The 19,608-nt window shown below is 46.4% G+C and overlaps 1 protein-coding gene across 2 annotated transcripts in view; it reads left to right on the top strand.

The window, feature by feature from the left end:
• The window catches only part of NSMAF (neutral sphingomyelinase activation associated factor), a 2,198,666-nt gene that overhangs the window by 975,741 nt on the left and 1,203,317 nt on the right, over positions 1–19,608 (top strand). For both annotated transcript variants that reach the window (XM_069621092.1, XM_069621093.1), the window contains 2 exons: positions 7,738–7,846; positions 8,380–8,556. In XM_069621092.1, coding sequence (XP_069477193.1) covers positions 7,738–7,846; positions 8,380–8,556 — 286 coding nt within the window. The remainder of the gene's footprint in view (positions 1–7,737; positions 7,847–8,379; positions 8,557–19,608) is intronic.

The following is a 19,608-nucleotide window of genomic DNA, read 5'->3' as shown; positions in this document are numbered from 1 at the left end:
CTGGCTCCAGACCAGCCACTGGGCGGTACGAGCATTGTCTAGGGCCCTGTCCTTCAGAATCGCTTGGGCGGTCCTCAGGGCGTCATGTGCCTCCTGTGTCCCCTCCTTCAGCAGTTGTTCCTCCCGCCTGGTTACTTGGGCCTCTGCTTCGGTGATTGCTTTGTTGTGCTGCTTGCGGTGGCCAGCCACCAAGGATATTGCTTCGCCTTTTATGACTGTCTTGTATGCTTCCCACTGTACTATTGGACAGTCCACTGCTTCTTCATTTAAATCGAAGTATTCTGACGTTTTGTTTGTGAGCCCTTACATTATTTCCGGCATCCCCAAATAATAGGCATTCAAACGCCAGTTGGGTTCCGGTTTGTGTAGTGTGCCCTTGAGTTTAATCAGTAGGGGGGAATGGTCAGAAATCCCTCTGGCCAGGAATTCTGCAAATAATAATCTGTGGGGCATGTTCTTTGGGCTGAAGATGTAGTCGAGTCTGGAGAAGGACATATGTGTGTTAGAGTAGAACAAATAGCCCCTGTCTGATGTGTGGAGTGCCCTCCACGTATCCCATAGTCCCATCGCTTTGGCAAAGGTGCACAGCTTGGTCGGGGTGTCCACCGCCCTGTTGCCCATGTGTGTTCTAACGAAAGCTGTCTCCATGACTTCATTAAAGTCCTCCCCCCCCCCCCCGATTGCCCACGAGTCTGCTCGATCTTCTAACATTATGTCTTGGAGCTCGGTAAGGAGTTCCACCGTCAGTATGGGAGGCGCGTACACTATCATCAGGCCCAGGTCTCCCCCCACATTTCCCTCAGTACTATTACAAACCTGCCCTGGGGGTCTGCTCTCACTTTTCTGGACTTGAATGGAACCAGTTTATGTAGAAGGATCATGACTCCCATGGAACCCATGGAGAACCCTGCGAGGTATGGGTGCGGGTTATTGGATTTCCTAAGGGTCCGCTATTGGTACCTATCAGGTGGGTTTCTGTTATAAATGCGATATCCGGAGAGTGTCGGTTGAGGTACTGAAGTACCAATTTTTCGCTTTATGCCCGACCCCAAGCCATTCATGTTCCAGGTCAGCAGGGATATCTGTCTCGACTGTGTTATGTCCACGTGTCTCCTGTTTTGGGGTTATTCGGAAGGATGTGATGTATCTGTTGTGTCTATCGTGTCCATTACCATTAAGTGCCCTAGGCCCCGGTGTGCACTTGTCTCCCTCACGATAAAATCACTTTTGTGTACTACATGTGCAAACCCTAAAACAATAAACTGTGAAACATAGGCCATGAGTTCGGCTGGAGATCCGACTTTCCATGCCTCCCCACATACTGGTGTGGTTTGCTCGGAGGGTTGGGTGTCGCCTTCTGTGCCTTTGCGGGGTGTGTTTCCTCTGTCGAACAGGGCATGGGGCGGAGAGGACCTGTGCCTCCAGCCACTCTCAAGTCTCCCGGGGGTTGTAAAAGACGTGCACCCTGCTGTTGTGATACAATTTGAAGGTTCCCGGGAAGAAAAGTGCGTATTTGATGCCCTGTGGCGTCAGTTTCTTCTTTATGGAGTGATAAGATTGCTGCGACTTCTGGACCTCCCTCGTGTAATCTGGAAAGAATCCAATCCGATTGCCATTATAGGTGATCGGGCCGGTTGCCCGCGCCATGTGCAGGAGTGTATCCCGATCCCTATAGTTTATTAGACTTGCAATCAATGTGCGAGGGGGGGGGCCCTGGGATTGGTCTGCCCGGTGGAACCCTGTGCGCTCTTTCTATAGAGAAGAATTTTGAGAGTTTCTTAGGAGCCATCAGGTCTGGTAGCCAGTCTTCCAGGAAGAGTTCCATCAAGGGTCCCTCCTCTTTTTCGAGGAGGCCAAGTATGCGAAGGTTGTTGCAGCGGGATCTCCCCTCACTGTCCTCGGCTCTGATCTCCAACGTGGTGATTTTCCACTCCATTTGTTTGACTGTCTCCCAGATTTTTAACAGTGTCTTTGGTGTCAGATATTCGTTTCTCTGTTTCACCTACCCTGGATGTCAGGTTCCTTAGGTCTTGTCTCAAAAAGGACACTTCAGAGGCAAGGCCATCTATTTTTGTCTCCACTGAGGTCCTGGTGTCGCTGATTGCCACCATGATGTCTGTTAGCGACAGCATTGGGCCTGTGCCCCCATTCGCAGTCTCCTCCTGTGCCTCGCTTGTTGGTCCTGGGGTACTCATTGTGTACCTGTTGATTTTGTTCTGCGTTGTTCCCCTACGGGGTAGGTCTTTCCCCATTTTGGCCTGTTGAGGTGACTCAAGATGCAGATGTGTCCCGTCGGATCAGATCCCACAGGGTGGACCCCAGCACTTCGTCCTGAGCTGGTCCTGGTTTCTATCCGTGCGCACTCAGTGGACTGGCTGCCGTGCGTGGGCCATTCTTTACTGTCTTACTGTGCCCTCGGACGGGGTCACCTGGTCGCTCCTGCCCCACCAATGTCCCCCTTTTTTAAACCGTCTCAGGACCACATACCTTATTGGTTTGAGTCCCCACCACAATCCTTGGCAGGACGCGTACAGGGTATGGTCCCAGTGGCTAGAGGGTTCCTTGCTTCAAGTGTGTGCCCTGTGTTGTTCGGGTCATTCAGGGTCCTTCCCCCCCTACTGTGTTCTCTTATGCCTCTTTCCGGACCACAGATGGCCCCGCTCTTCACCTGGGCATCGGGGTTGACGTAGGTTCTTCCCCCCCCCCCCCCCCAGTGCCCTGTTCCATGGGGTCTGTTATGTGTACCTAGTCGGCCCAGGGGAGGATGTTTGAGGGGTTTCCCATGCCAGAGTCTTGCCTGCACCCCCACCCATTATTATCAACCCCCCAGGCGTCCGCCCCGTCTTGATGAATCGCCCCACACCCCTGCCGCAGCCTCCACCGTGGTGCCGGAGAGCAGTCCCAGCAAGTTTGCTCCCCAATGCAGGCCGGGTATGTCCCTGTCCCCTCCAGCTACTGCCAGTGTTAGTGCCGGGTCTTCACCCTGCTGGCGTGGCTGCCACAACTTTGGGCCTGGGAACCAGCCTGGTCAGCTCTTCTCCCAGCCCGCCGCAAGCTCCCGGATGTACCTTCTTAAGAGATTGATGTCCCGGCGGGCTCCCCTCAACCCGGGCTGCCCTGCCACTCGCACACAGCAGGCACCGGAGGGGGGGGGGGGGCCTGCGTGAGGGTGGTGCATGGGAAGACGCACCGGATTGTAGCATCGTGGCAGTTTACCGCAGGTGCTGGTGGGCGCTGGATGCACCCCGCTAGTAGTCAGACGTTGGGGCCCCCGCGGGTGGATTGGATTCTGCTGGCCTTGGCTGGGGGATAGGCGACGTGGCCTGCATTCGCCTCCCCAAGCTCAACTCTCCGGTTCGGGGGTACTGGGTTTCCCTGTATCGCTGCCCAGTCGGGATCTCCCTCGAGCCTCTGTCGCCCAACGCTCTGCCAGTCCCCTGCTTTCGCCTGCAGTGAGAGGGGTTTGCTTCCTGGCTGTCCCGTTCGTCCGCGTCCGACACCTCCTCCCCTGCAGGTCCTGTCACACGGTCTCATCCACATGAACCGCGGCGGATCCTCAGGACGGCGATGGAGGCCCTGAACATCTCCGATTTTGATCAGGATTAAAGGGGGGGTGGTGACGTGGGTACACTCCCCCATCAATATGTCTTTTTTCCAGTTTCTGCACCAAAAAGACAGCAGGACCATGAAGGATATGGGCAGTCCTGGCAGAGCAACACGGGTCTAGATCTGCAATCGGCACCCCTTGGTGGCCATGCCTAATGAGGTGTCTTGTGATATGAGGTCAGAGGTCTTGCACTAGGTCATTGGAGTTACAATTGAAGGATCTGAAACTTCTTTTCTGAGTCTCACTGTTGCCTGTGTTCTGCTGTCATTTTGTTCTTTTTATTGATTGGTGTTTTTCTAGTTGGGTTTTAATCATTAGTCATTGAATGAAATAAATTGTTTTAATTCAGTTTTGGTCCACTGTATCAATTGTCCAGGTTACAACTTAATGTGGTCGTAATTACCACACAGTCACCCTAGGCAACTTCCCTGGTGTATGAATACATATAAAAATACATAAAACTGTAAAGGAACTATATGCGCAAGTTCCCATTTTAGGTGGAAAGCATCACTGGTGAGACTCCTCAGAAACCCCAACGGCACCCTATTTTGCTCATCATGAAGTTGGGCGTTCTGCTTTGTTGGAAGCTGTATTCTGGCAACATCTTTAAGCACTGGATTATTGAAATACTATCCATGCTGAACCAGGAAATTACAGCCATTTAACATTGCAGCCCCAGTATTGCAGCTTTTGGATTGGTAAAATACCATTCAAGCCAGCCTGGAATAAGCAAAATCAAATCCTGGCACATGTGTTGCTCCCTGTGACGAATTGGATTCTGCTCCGCAAGAGTAGACGTAAAATGGCCCACTCATTCCTCACACTTCTACAAACCAAAACTCAACGCAATCTTAAAGGTAAAACTGAGACAGTTACGAGCATAGCCTTCCCTCAACCCACTTTACCACAAAAAACGAAGGCGGTATACCTCTTAAGAGGGGTGTGAAGGTAAACCAGTAGTGACCCAAACACAATATCAGAGTCCAGAATAAAGGGAATGTCCCATCAAGGTTCTATAAGTATATGAACACTTTAAACACACCTCTACACATAGAATAGATAATACTGTACAAAAACCCACCCACAAGGAAGAACAGAGAAGATATGACAGACTGGAGAAAGTAGCACTCTGGCTGTGGTTCCAGGGGTAGTAGGTAAAGTACTACCACCAAAAGGATATATTGGTAGAAAAAAGGAGCGATTGTGATCTAACCAGTCTCTAGGGTCCAAATGGACTGAGGGGGCAGTTCAGAGTCAACAGTACCTGGATTCAGTTCTTGGTGGGGTGGTCGAACTTCGATGCAAGCTGATCAGGCTCAATTCGGGCACCTAGGATCGTAGCGCCCCCTGCAGCAAGTAGGGATGAATGCAGGTGCTTGGTGCGGTAGAACGGCGGCTCTTCAAGGATGCAGGTTTGGGCATCCCAGGAATTGATATTGATATTTTATTTCTATCGCGCTCATATACAAGTGTGTCAGAGCTACGCAGTTGGCCAGAATGAGTCAGGATTTAGCCGCTGGAAGGGGTTGATGAGTGACGCTGCAGCAGTTCGAGTCGGCGGGCGATGGTCGTTGAAGTGGTGATCTTGGATGCATCGATGATGCAGCAGTTCAAGGGCTAGCTGGGTGAGCTGTTATTGAAACTCCCGGTTAGAGTCGGCGAGTGGCTCTCCAGTGATGGCATCTGGGCCGCAGCATTGATCAGTCGCTTCGGGCCTACCAGGTGACAAGCTTTGGCACGGACATGATAAAAGTGTTGAGCTGGTCAATGGTGCAAGCAGTGTTCGATGTGCAGAGGAGCACAGCAACCAGCGCTTGTGACTTCACTCTTGTACCAGGTGCAGTGAACATGGAGCAACCACTTTGGTGCAGAGAACAGGGAGCTTCGGCTGGTCTGGTCCTCCCGTTGCTGTGAGGCCCTTTCTGGACAGACTCCAGGATAGGATGGTTCTGTTCAAGGTTTGCTCCCACAGCTCAGGAGATTTCTGTGCAGAGTGGTAAATCCTGATTCACAAAAGAGGGTTAGTCCTGATGTGCCCTGGGAGCGGTAGGTGACAGATCTTACTTCTGTTTTGGAAGATTCCTTCCTCACCGCAGGCTGAGGGCTTTGGAGAGTTCAACTCTCCCAAAGGAAGTCCAGTGAGATCTTCAGAACGAATCTGCAGCCTTAAAGGATCCCAGAGGAACTGTGCAAATCTGCTGAAGGGGTGGAAGACTCTTCTTTAAAGGACAAAAGTCCTCAGGTGATTGGACTAAAGTTAGCCTGCCTTACTGATCCAATCCCTTCTCCATAATGGAGTGGACTTTGCCCTGTTGATGTCACACAAAATGTGCTTTGCGCCAGAGGAAGTTGGCGGACATGAAAGAGAGGAAGACAGTGAGAATCAAGATGGTGGAAAACTTCTCCCATTGACCCGAGCCCTCCTGCTGATCATACTCAAGTCACTTTCCTTCTTCCTGAGAACAGAGGCCTTTAGAGATGCATCACCCTAGTGTGAGGCTATGCCTTTTGAATGGGTGTGCTGTCTTGATGGCCAGGCCCAGGACAGCTGCCTGCAGTGAGGCTGTCTCAGGTGGAGTGTTACCTGCCCTCACAAAGAGATGAAAGAGGAGGCCCGCTCCTCAAGATTCTCATCCTGCCATTTGGTGGGCTACACCCAGCTGACCACACATCCCCTTCCATAGTGGAGCTGGCTCAAAGGAGCTGACACATATGCAATATCAATTGGAATGTGGTGGTTGTGATCATAAGTAGCACCATGCACTATGCCTAGATGTAGGCATAGCTTGTATTTAGAGTTTACCATGTCATTAGCATGGGTGGCTTATGATCATCATAGTTTTGGGAACAGGGGGCATATCTTAAATGGCACTTCTGTGCTGCAGGGACTTGGCTGTGTCTCTGGTTGTCAAGTGGGCCTCTGGTGACCTTTGAATCTGCTCTGTGCCACGAGTAGAGCGGGTGTCACCGATCCTACTACTGATGTGGCAGGGCACAATTGCACTATGCTGTTGGCATGGAGTCTGCGGTGTAGGGGGATATCCAGTTGGCAGAGTAGCCCTTTTTGAGATGGAGTTATCCTCATTCTATTTGTTAATAAAAATAAAAGAAAGCCAGGGCTTTGCACCCTTGCCAGATAGCAATTCCTCACACTCCCATTAAAGCTCATTAGAGGAGTATAGCTTGTCCGGGTAGGAGCTGAGCACCGTCACCCAAGAAAAATCCCTCTGAAATGTAGGGTGATGCGATGCAAAAAAAAGAAAGAAACTCTGGGTAAGTTCCCATTTTAGGTAGAGAGCACCCCAATTGGGACGATCGTTCACACCAACGGCACCCTAATGTGCTTGCTCGCATTGGCCATGGTGTTGGGGCTTCTGCTTTGATGGAAGCTGTTGGAGTGGAACTCGCATAATGCGTATAATCATCTACATATTTCAGAAGATGGGACTTGCATGAATGCATATGTTGCTGCTTTTTCCAAAATCGAGTCAGTCACAGTTCATAAAGAATAATGCTATAAAAGCTCCTCTAAACCCTTGTTTCCCTAACTTTATCTTTGGACTTGCCATTAGGCTTTATTTGACCTATTACATGTCCCCTTCCATTCAAGTGCCCTAATTTGTTCACTTCATTTCTTCAGCATGGTTAAAAGTATGCAAAACTCCATATACTCATTTTCATATTCAACTCACAAAATATGTTCACTATTCAAAAGCCAGACATGTCAGTCCTAGTTTGTTTCTCGAGAAAATGACTGTGAGTGTATTTTTAATCAATGCACGTTTTTCTGAAAATGATTGCTCTTAGCCTGTTCACTAGGACTATTGTTCACTGGTCTTGTATCTATGTATATTTAATTACCCACTCCGGGTCTGTAAAAAAAAGAGAACATTACAAAATGGATGCCAAAGGAACCCCGTTTTACCCACAATGCCGAAATTCACTTGAAAAGTTTGGGACAGTGAAAGCAGTATTAAGGCGTATTAAAAGGGTATGTTGATATTAACTCTTATTTAAAAATGTATCGCCTTGCGTATCCGTCTCTATTTATCTCTTGATCTGTAGACCTTTACAAGCGGTCAAAATTGCAACATAATTCTAAACTCCAATCATTTGTTTTTCTCTTCCAGGGTTTAGAGGTATTCTGCACAGAAAACGACTTGTGCTCTGACATTTACCTTAAGTTCTACAGACCTCAAGACCGTGATGAGTTGTATTTCTTCATTGCACAATATCTAGGTGTGTCTTTGTTATAATTTGTTGTTCAGGTACATCTACACGCCTTGCCTCGTTTATCTGCTTATTGCCAACATTTGTTATGATCAAGTCCATCTTTACTCTTTCTTGCTATAACACCTCAGCACAATGACAATCACCTCATCATTCCCAAAATGTTCTGTGTCCCCTTCGAACACGTGTTTCTTGCCAGCCCTCTCCTCACATTTGTTCAGTGTTCTCTGCTTAGCACATACAACTAACCAGTCAACTTGCCTTAATTTTAATTGTAAACTCGGTTGAACTAAATCCGCTTCAGCATGAGCAATGTTAACGTGAACTTTTTTTCTTTACAGAAGTGAATGCATTGTTCCATGTTTTAGCATTCACTTTGTTCTGCCCAAGTAGGTTGGCGTGTCTTGTTGAAAGAAATCTTGCTGCATTGCTATTTCATGAATGCAGAGAAATGCTTTTTGTTTTCCTGTCGCAAATGAAATCAATAACGACAATACACAAGGTGGAGTCTTTATACACGTGGCTTTCTGTTTTTCTTTTAGACAATCACGTTATTGAACACACAGTGGAGAGCTACATGCTACAGTGGCAGAAGGGGCACATCACAAATAACCAGTACCTCCTGCATCTTAACAATTTGGCCGATCGGAGCTGCAACGATCTCTCACAGTATCCTGTGTTTCCATGGATAATAGCAGATTACACCAGTTCGGATTTAGGTAAAATAGATAGTGTTGAAAAACAGCAACTCTTTTGGTAGAAATAAGTTGTTGTCGAAGCATGTGTACATTTTAGACCGAACCGAAGATGTAAGACCTACTGTAGACATGTCTTTGTTGATAAAACCTTGGAAAAGGCAAGATTATCCTTCTGATACTTCTGATCACTTGTGCCGGCCAGTAAGTTAAGGCCATGGTGCATAGAACTGTGAACACCTTGACGTTCACAGCAGTGCAGTCACTGCCTTGACAGTGGCCTATATAGTTAGTACTATTATTATCTATTGATTTTATTTACATTGCTGTGAAATGGATAGTACTGTGATAGAAAATGCAATATCATTATTATATCATTTGAAGTCCAAGTGTCATATTGATCTATGCAAAATTGACTGCCGATTTTTTTTTCATAGTAACATTTGGAATTTTGCATGTCAGTGTGGGATCCCCACCACACAATTCTGCAGAATAGCTGCACAAGGTATACAAGCAAGGCCTGTGCTAGAGGTTTTCTGCACATTGTTCTGAAGGCTCTTATGTCCACATTCAATTTTCCTGTGGGCATTGCATGCTCCAAATTGTTGTGCAAAACCTTCAATTTTGTATACTACTTTAAGGAGCTCTGTTGCTTGTTCCATGTTCAAGAAATACCATAATCATAATAATAAAAGTGTCAGAACACCTACTCTGCACCTGTGCTTTATTGTACAGCTTGGGCTTTTCCCTGAACTTCAAAAAGTCTCAAGTTTCGCTGTCCCAGTCTCTCGGATTTATCGAAGCAGTCTTGGTCACTCACCTGTGCAGGGGATTCCCGCCCGAGGACCGAGTGGCGAACATTCTTCCAGTTTTTAGTGTCCTCCAATCCCAGGATCTGGTCCCAGCATCTGTCTTTCTGTGCCTCATGACCTCCTGCATCCTAGTGGTCCTGCAGCGAGGTTGGGCATGAGATCTGTGTTGTCAGTGGTTGCAGTTTCAGGGCCACATGTTGGACCTTCTACAGGTAGGCTGTGAGAAACAACTTGCTTAGAAGTGTGTTGTTTGGTCAACCCTGGCCCCAGGTGACGGTCACAGACACATCTCTGACAGGTTGGGGCGCTCACCTATTGGAACTGACTGTGAAGAGACTGTGGTCTCTGAGTCTCACAAGCACATCAATTTGCTGGTTCTGAGGCTGATCAGGCTGGCCTTGGTCACCTTCCTTCCCTCTGTGAAACACAAAACTGTGCTGATCCTCACGAACAACACAGTGGCCATGCCCTAACTCAACAACTGGGGTGGTGTTAGGATCCTTGTCACTAGGCATAGAAGCAAAGCTACTGTGGGTCTGGGCTCTGGAGAATAGCGTTTCTCTGACGGCAAATATATTATAACAGAAATGTGTCTTAACCGTTCAATTCATTATGCATACACTGTGCAATCATTTTCTAACAGCGGTTCAAAATAAATGTCTGCTAAGCTCCCAATTCAAATATCAAAAAAAGAATAGACATTTTAGCTTTTGGAAAATTCGATATGGGAGTGGGAATTTATTTGCCCACCTCTTCCATTATCTTGATTTCGTTATTTCATTTTTTCAAATGTTTAGAGACATACTACTTCCATATTTTTCTATACATAGTGACAAAAAAAGCATATTCATGAAGATAGCGAAAGATTCTTTCGCTCCCATCAACCATCATACACTTAATTATTTAAAAGACACTGAAAAAACAATGGTGTGGTCATCACTTGTGGAATACATAGAACCAATAGTCAAGTATAGAGGAAGGTACATAAATCCTGTTTTTATTATATGCAAAATGACATAGACAATGTTACCTTTACATAGATGTACATATTCGTGACCCAAAGGCTATAGTTTGGTCCATGTGTCTATATTCTAAGCTGTGGTCGACATTTGTACTGGTTTATGTTTTTATGTTCCTAGATTAATACTTTCTAGACAGAGCAGAGGTTGGGTGGGGGGTAGAAAAAGATATAAATTGGGTGTGGGTGTTCAGGAATATATAAAAGATTAAAGGGGATGGGGGGGTCAATGAGTTTTTTCTATAAAAAAATCTTTGGTAAAAAACCCTGCAAAAAACATCCTGCGATGAAATGACATGGATCTGTTAAACCTACTATTTGGTTTTCTCTAAAGAGAAGATGACTTTGAGAGTGAGACTTTCTTTTCTTCCAAAAGTAGTCTTGGAGTTTTCATCTTGCTCAAAGATCCAGCTTCCTGTGTTTTTTCCTCTTCCTCTTGCCTGTGCGGGCCCTCATCTATAAAAAATCTCTAACGAGAGAGGCTCGGAAAGCAGACTAGCTTTTCATTGATTAATCTGGTGTTTGTGCTGGCAGGGCTGTGACCAAACAGACCTTGCCAAGGTAGATCATTCTCAGCCTCTCAGAATGCTTTGATCTGGCTGGGAAGGATGTGCCTGAGCGTCTCAAGAGCCCATCCTACCAAAGGAGTGCCTGCCACCTCTGCCCTGCAAAGGGGATCCCTGCCCTAGATGTCTGGCAGGTGGCAAACTGGGTGTCTGGGCACACATTTCCTAAACATTACTGATTGGATTCTCTTTCAGGCCAGGATGCCTGTTTTGGTAGGGTGGTACTCCAGAGTTTTCTGGTCTAGGTGGTGTTCTTGTTCTCCTCCCTCCTCCAGAATGATATACTGCTTTGGGAATCCATCATAGATTAGGAATCCTTGGGAGGAACAAATCTATTAGAAGAACATATTACTTACCTCTTGGTAATGTTCTTTCTGATGGATGTTCCTCCCCCTGATTCCTTGTCGCCCTCCCTACCAGCCCCTCTTGGCGGATAGCTAGTACACCAACAGTACCATGGTCCCTCAGAATAAGCGTGCTATGGAAAAAGGGTGATACTGAGGTCATGGGGCGCAGCGCTACAATATATACTGGAACCAAAGTCATGTCTCAAGTGTAGAGGCACTGGAAAGCGCTGATGCAGAGCTGGTACTCCCATTCCTGATCATGTGAACTGCCTAGTACTCGGTGGGCAGTAATTGCAGCACAACCCAAAGCTGGAATCCATGCCTAAGAACACTGCACTGCGGCACCCCACCATTGTAACTACACTTCCGCCTGGCTCCAAAATGGCTACCTGGGTTTTTGGTTTCTCTGCTGGTGCTGAAGAAATGTTAATTCTAACCAATTATTAAGCAAGGGAACAAAATCGAACGGAAAAAAGATCACATGTTTTTTCTTTTTTATTAATAATGCGGGGGGAGCCCCCCATACCACCTCCACTTTAACTATTAGCCTTGCCCCACCTCACAACTATATTTAAAAAATATCCACAAATTTCAGAAAAAACATGGTCATTTCTCCATTCAATGTTTTTAAGACGATCATTTCTACGGATACCGCATAGAGCAGGTTCAGAGATCACAGGTGCCTGTGTGACAGCTGCTGTGACAGCCAAGTCACTGCAGTGCAGAGGCTGCATTTACATCTGCAGCTCTGTCCCAAAAACTACATCATTATACAAGTTACTGTCCTGGTGGCAGTTGTAAACTTTAAATGTAAGCTATACCCGAGCCTAGGGTATGGTGACTAGTATTCCTCATAAATATTAAAGCCACATCTGATTGATATCATACATCTTTCAGCAGTGTGAGCCCAGAATAGCTGGCTGTGGAAGGGTTATGTGCATTTTTGTCCAACAGTCTATCCCTACCATCCCGGCAAGACCAGATACTGAATGGCTATGCCTCTCCTTTGATAGTTTTATGAGGTTGGGTAACACCGCTCTCCAGCCCATGAAGCCACCAGCACGGGTTGTCCTGGTAAACGGGGACATGCCCAACAGAAAAGGACTAGCTTCACACCAGGGTGTTGCATACCAAAGGCCCATTGATGCTAAGGGACAAGGGAAGGGGTTATTGTAGACGAAGGGAGCTAAGCATACTTGGAGGAGGGTTCCACAATCTTGTTTATCTATGTACCTTTCTTTCCTTCCTGTTCCCTCCACTTCCTTTAGCACAAAGTACTTTGAGTATGATGCCAGAGGGCAAACACCACTTGTCTTTAAGACATGGATTGGACCCTGTTAATCTCTGGACTTCATAACTTCAAGAATAATTAATTTGGGCCCTTTTGGGGAGAGCATTCTTTTCCAAAGTCCTCCAGTTGTGAGGTGAAGGTAGGTGATCCAAGGCAGAGGCAACCCCTGCTCCTAACCATTCCCAGGGCACATTGGGGGTGAACTGCTGCTGGAGCAAGACCTGCTCTCTGCCAGCTACACCCATACACAGGACCTAACTGTAGGTGAAGGACCAGTGCTGGTGTTTGCCAGCTGTCCCTGTGCTTTGCAGAATTAGGACCGGGACCTATCTTGTCCTTTAGCCTCTGGATTGGGCTTCCCAGCAACTGAAGAAGCCCAGCAGCTGGTATCCTGCATTTCGACTATGTTCAAACTCATTCAAACCAACCGAACCTGTGGTGCAGCTTTTGACACTCCTTTTGACTCTTTGGATGACTGTTGCTGTGTCCTTGAACCAGTTTCCCACTGTACCGCGTCAGCTGAGCGTGTCGTTACCTTGGCTCGAACCAGAGGTTTGCAGCTGCGGATGACAAACTGCCAAGAATTGATTAAGGTACTATGAGAAGGCCTCAGTCCCCTTTGTCCATTTGTTGGGACTCTACAGACTGGCAAAGACCCTCCTGCACCATTTTCACACAGGAACATATCCTTTTATGGGAAATATACCCAAATGTCACCCCAGAACTCCAACTCCGACTGCCGAAAATTCTGACTTTTTGTTTTTTCTGTGGGAGGGGGGTATGGGATACAGTACAAGTATGGGGGGGCTGCAGAGGGTCTCCCCAGCATATGTATGTGGTGTAAAGAGGGTTGGAAAAAAAAGTCTGCATTTTCGGCCGTCAGACTTCTGGGGGTCGCAGTAATGACATAGGTACCCTTTTTTTAACATTGCAGTATTTGATTGCCTGTCACCTCTAGTTCTTTACCCAGAGTGTTGCATCTTTCTTTCTTTGCATATTCTGTGTTCTTTCCACGGGAGTGGGTTTTGCAGTGTTTTTCTGTTTATTATTATAGCATTTGTTTGATGTGTTTAATTAAAGTATATATTTTATTTTATAGAACCTTGATTGTATACGCCTTTATTTTGGACTGTTGTACTTTACTGTTTGAGTCTCTACACTTTCAGATCCCTCTTGAGGGTATAGCCTGCCCTCAGCCCATGTTACCACAAAAGGCAAAGGTGTTATATCTCTTGCTTGTGCACTTTCACCTTTATGATTGGGTTCACTCTTGCCTTTTTATTGTTATTGTGAGACCGTTTACATAAACTTTTCATAGAAGTACAAACAAAGGGGGAAAAAACAAACAGTGATAAACATATATATAAACAAGTAATAAACATATGCATACCGAAAATTATAAACAGAAATCATCAATTTAACATACTTCTATTTCATTTCTAAAATGTCCTACTGTTGACAGCTGGAATACACACCGAGACTTGTCACCCGCTTAAAATCCAATTCCAAATAATGTCCTTAGACACATTATTTAAGCTGTCAGCAAAATGAGAACATTAAAAAGAACACTTACAATTTAATTAAGGACAGGCAGTGAAGCGCTTTTGTAAAGTTTCCACCTCTGTTTCATCCTTACAAAATCTACAAGTTCTCAGAGCCGTAAGGATATTAGATTGCACACCACTTACTTCGTGGGTGGGATATACATTTATCCTAAGTCTGAGAAACTGAATCCTCCACTGTCTGTTGAGAGACTTACTTAAGTGGGAATGTTTTCAAGGTCTTTCTCTATTAAATAAGGGTTTCTGAACAATTTGTAATTCATAATCTGGTCTCCAGTTTGTATCCAATCCATCAACCCGATTTTCTACTTTTATATTGGATGGATTATCGACTAGACCTTGTTCTGCAGTGTTTAAATAACATAGCATGTTATGGACCTTTGAAACCCACTTATCTAAAACAGGGTACGACTGAGTCCACATTATATCTCGAAGTTTGGCAAAGAAAATGTAGGATTCAATAATTCACTATAGAGTAATAATGTCTTCCAGTCAATGTAACACTTGATTGATCTGAGACCTAGCTCATGTTGAATAATAGCTGTCGGGACACCCTGAGGAAGATTAAGGGTATGTTGCCTAAGTTTACTCCCCAGTTTACCTAGTCCACACCTACTGGATTCGTCTCTGCACCAGAGGTTAGACATGGAAATATTTTATCTTTATAGAATGTTATCATGGGTAATATGGAGAATTGACCTTATTTCAAATCAATTATTTTCATTTGAATGGAAAAAGCTAAAACCTTAGAATAAAAGTCTTTAGAAACCCCTACAGATGATGTATTTTGCCTAATAGAGCACAGATATTTCCAGCTGCTTACTAATTCCAGCTGTATATTGCTGATGTACTGATGATTGGGATCACTCTTGTTTTGTAGAAGTGTGGGGGCTGAGTAGGTGGTTTAATACTCCTGAGGGGAAGATGTAATTTTGCCTCACCCCTCGACACTCGGTCACTTCCTCTGCCCCCCCCCTCTTCTTCTTCCTTCCCCATTCCTCTGCCCTCCCTCCCCCTTTCCTACCCATCTCCTTTTCACCTCACCTCTTTGCAGCTCTGCTTGCCCGGCACTCCCCGTAAGTGCCTATGCTCTGCACACATTGCAGCAAGGACGTTTGACACTGGATTACATCTAAAGTCCTTTTTCCGCAATGCCCACCACAGAGAAAGGGAGCACTATATAGTGGCTATTAGTCGACTAGATGAATCAAGGACCATATTAAAGCACTTTTGTTGCAGGGAGTAACACAGAACAGGCTACAGCATTTCTGGAAGGAGGAGCAGAAAAAAAGCCCAATAAATAGAGCTACAAACAAACTGAGGGATATTCATCAGACAGTACTTCAAACCAGGACCAAAGGAGGACACAGTCCTGAAGGCCTAGAACTTAAATCTGGAGGTCTGCAACCATTCGATTTCCAGATGTTTTAGACTAAAAATACCATCAGCTCTCAGCAGAATACTGAATGGTGAGCGATCATGAGATTTGTAGTCCAAGAAATCTGGGGGCACAAATGTTGCAGACCTTTGCCTTAGTCCCTGGCAGGAGCTGGAGGTCAAGAAGAAAATCCCGAAGACTAACGTTGTCACAGGAGGACAACATATGACTGCTGGATGGGAATATCACAGCATGGGAAAAACCCTAAGCAAGGTTAAATTAATATTTGAAGCTAGGGTAATAACATAAGTATGGGGGAGGAAATGCTAGTAATAGTGTCTCTAAGGTAAAATCCTAGGCAAGGGGGGTACAACTTGCTGGAAAAAGTTATCAAAGTTAACACCTTGAGCAAAAAGTGAGGAAATACTTGGCAATAGCGTGGTAAAATCACTTGTCAGTTGGTCCATGTGGGTGACACATGGCTGGATGTTTATAATGCCCAAGTCACACCTATACTCTAGAGCCAGGGAGATAGAAGGCACTTGCTGGTTTCATTTACAAGAATCAGAAAGGTGTTATATCCATAGGATAGCCAAGAAGTGTGTAGGGCACTATATCCCTAAAATGCCTAAGAGAGCAGGGTGCTATTTCCCTCGGACTGCCCAAAAGCAAGCCCAGTGCTATAACACTGGGACTGAGAAGACGAGAAGTGAGCTGGGTGCCATAACTCGGAGACACCGAGTTTGAGCCAAGCAGCGAACAGTACGGTCTACCGAAGCTCAATTGTTTAGCCTTGAAATCCTGAAAAGGCCAGTGGCTTCTGAGAGGTTTTACATCCCTTGATTAAGTTAGCCAACCTGACCACTTTAGTACTGATTTGTATTGTTTCAGTGAAGGGCTGGGGCAAAGGGAACACTACAGGGAAGCCACACTCACATTGGCAGCCTTCCCCGGCTGCTGCTTTCTCTGCACTCGCTTCTTCAGTCCCCTGCACCTCCTGTCTTATCAGCAGTCCCCTCTTCGTCTGGCTATGCCACAACCTAGCCGAAAGCAACATGCTTGCAATACACCTGGGAAATGGAAGAGGGGCTCAGTTCGGCGCCCTGCCTTCCATTTCAACACCAGCATTTTTTTTAAATTGCCTTCCATCAATGCATGGCCAGTGGGATTGCCAGCTTGCCAAAGGTATTTTTCTTCTTTTGAAAAACAGACACCGTAGAGGTTGGCCCTGTCTGTGCTAATACCAATAACACTGTTACCAGCGACTTATTGCTTAAATCAAACCCTATAACACATTGAGTTCTACATCCAAATACCTTTTACATTAGTTGCCTTTTCTTGGAATCTAAGAATCGTTGTGCCCTAAAGGCGCTCATCCCACGCAAACTATTGTTCTTACCAAAAAAGGTGTTTGGCCTCACGTTTGCCTTATGTGTTTCCATTGATCTGTGTCACATCATCTTGATAGTTAAAGGAGAGATCTGTTAAGGAGTAGCACAAGCTGTCTAAGGCAGGGGCATTTACTAATCTGAGTTGTATGGGAATACAGTATTACGCAACAGCCTTTGTGCTACTGCATCTTAGATATCTCTTTTTTCACCACTGTTGGTATTGCAGAATCTCAAGAAGCACAAAGTGAGGTTAGAAATACATTCAGCCACGTGGGGGCATGGCCTGAGCTCATGTGGTGAGGTCGGAACTTCCTGATGCTCCCGCTGAGATCCTGCATTGATCCTTGATGCGGCAACAATTACCGCGTATTTCTCGCAACTTACTCTTACGTCCGTTCCCTTTCCTCCATACTGCATGGGCGTCCCTTGCGAGGGACGGGAGACGGAACCATTTTCACCAGAAAAATCTCCTTCCCCTCTAAATTTAGAGGTGCGCGCAGGCGCGGCCCTGGGAGCATGCACTGCCCTGACTCTGCCCTCTGGCGCCACATCTCCAGTCCCCTTTTCCGCGTCGACCGGTGTTAGGGAGAATTCTCTCTTTAGGCTGAATTTCCTAACCTAGTGAGTCCCCCAGCAGCTTTGCTGGATTTCTGGAGTTTGTTGCCAAGAGTGAGACTCTTTTTCTCCCACTCTTGGACATGATTTATGGTGTTCCTTTGACTGTTAATGTGTTTTATGGCCATGGGGTCCTTTACTCCATTGGGTCTCATGTGTTTTTACTATGTGTGTTACACAGCACCCTCCGTGCAGTAACACAGGGGTGTCATAGTGACACCCCACCATAGACTCCATACCCTGGGACTGACTACTGTCTCCCAGGGCATGTAAAGTCACCATTGGCTTTACTAGTCCCAAATTATTAACAGAAACCAGTACAAACCATCATATTGTGGACGTACTGGTCGGGGCAATTCGATTGCCCCGGGGTCTGTTAGTCGAGGGGGCACGTCTCCGTCCCCCCTGATCGAGTTTTGGCTGGTGGCAGTGGAAACTACTTTTTATATTCGACCGCAAATATTTCCCTATGGGATTTTCCCATTGTTTGAGGCTACCAACTTTAATTATATAATTCTCATAGCCTCGAACATACCGCCGGTTTATTAAATTAATATTAATTGGCCGGTTGGTATTTTTTGCCAGGACTCGATTCTAAAATGGCGTTTGTGTTCTCTTCTGTGACTCCAACCCAAGTCGAGCCCTTTGTTCCACTTTTTGGCGGGCTTCTCCACAGAAGCCTCCAAATGTGGTGCCACTCTGTCTGGGTACCACAGGGGATGTGGGAGGGGGTTTAGGCACCCTGGACTGAGTTACCTTGGTAACTCAAGTCACATGACAGCTAGGCTGAGTGAATGGGGGTATGCTGCATAAAAGCAGGGCTTTTGGGACTGGAACTTCAAAAGTCGCCACAGGACCTGAGAATCCGACGAGGGAGAAGCTGAGCCAACCTACCACGACGACACCACCGGTGGAGCCCTGCAGAACCGACTCACCACTTCCCGACGACAGAGAAGATCTCCCGGCTGGAGAGGCTTCTTCCCCTGACTGGTGGGCACAACCAGTTTACCTTCTTCTTTTCTTCGCACCCCAGACCGGTTTGTGGTTGAACTGCCCGTGCCAAGCACCCCGGCAGCCGGATAGCCACTTACCACTGAACTGCGAATCAACGGACTGCGCCTTGTACCTGAGAAACTCCGCGGCTGGTTTCTTCCCTAGCAGTGCAACGGACTCCTGTCTTCCTCCCCGACGAGATCCTCTCTTCCCCCGGACGAAGCACCGACTTGTATCCGCGGCCAGGAACAACTGCCCCCGCTGGAGTGTTCTCACCACTTTAAGGTACTGTGTCCGCCAGGCCTCCCTTTCTAAAGATTGCTACAAGGTAATAACCACCCCTTAACCTTCTGGACTGGGCTGGACGCCTTGACCCTCTAACTGGTCCCTTTCTTTGATCCAACTCCTTTTTGAACCGTTACAAGACGTTTGTGCACTGCAACCGTGTGACCTTGGACACATTTAGTTTTGATCCTCTTAAAGTGGATCCGGCCTACTGACTCTGAATTCATGGTGTTACTTTGCCTTCCTCTCTTGTTGTGTTCGTGAAAAAGTGTTGGGATCTTTTTCAATTTATTCTCTGCTTTTCTCTCCCTTTTTAAAATAAATTATTAGAGTGCCATCTACGTTAAGCGCTCACCGCTGTCTGAAAATAAGTGGGGCTTTACTTAAGACTTGTCTAATATTCTTTTAAGGGAGTGTATATCTTTTAGTGACCGTGTTTTTGAATTGCTTACTATTAGTGCCTGTGTGTTTTTCTAGATGTGGCTTTAAATAAATAATTATTTCGAGGGGATTGGGTCCTCCAATGTATTCCATATCTATGACGGGTAATGTCCACAGCTGTGCTGCTTCGGAAATTCTTTAGCGTCTGCTTCCTGCGTCGATGACGTCGATGCGCCGTCCCCGAGGACCTCCTCTGACGGCCAACGTCACCCGATGTGATAAGTAGGACGCACGACGGCCATAGCCTCAGTTCCGTTTTTTCCGCGAACGTGTTCGCTTTGTGAATCTCGGTATGCCTCGACTCGTTGGAGTTTGCTGTTTTCAATTCTCGGTTCGTTGAAGTTGTTCGATTTGTTGTGAAGACCTGTTCGTGGCGA

The sequence above is a fragment of the Ambystoma mexicanum genome, chromosome 5q, assembly GCF_040938575.1.
Source record: "Ambystoma mexicanum isolate Mex_15411 chromosome 5q, UKY_AmexF1_1, whole genome shotgun sequence".
Taxonomy (NCBI): domain Eukaryota; kingdom Metazoa; phylum Chordata; class Amphibia; order Caudata; family Ambystomatidae; genus Ambystoma; species Ambystoma mexicanum.
The sequence above is the reverse complement of the archived record's forward strand: the minus strand, read 5'-3'. Positions and strand labels throughout refer to the sequence as shown.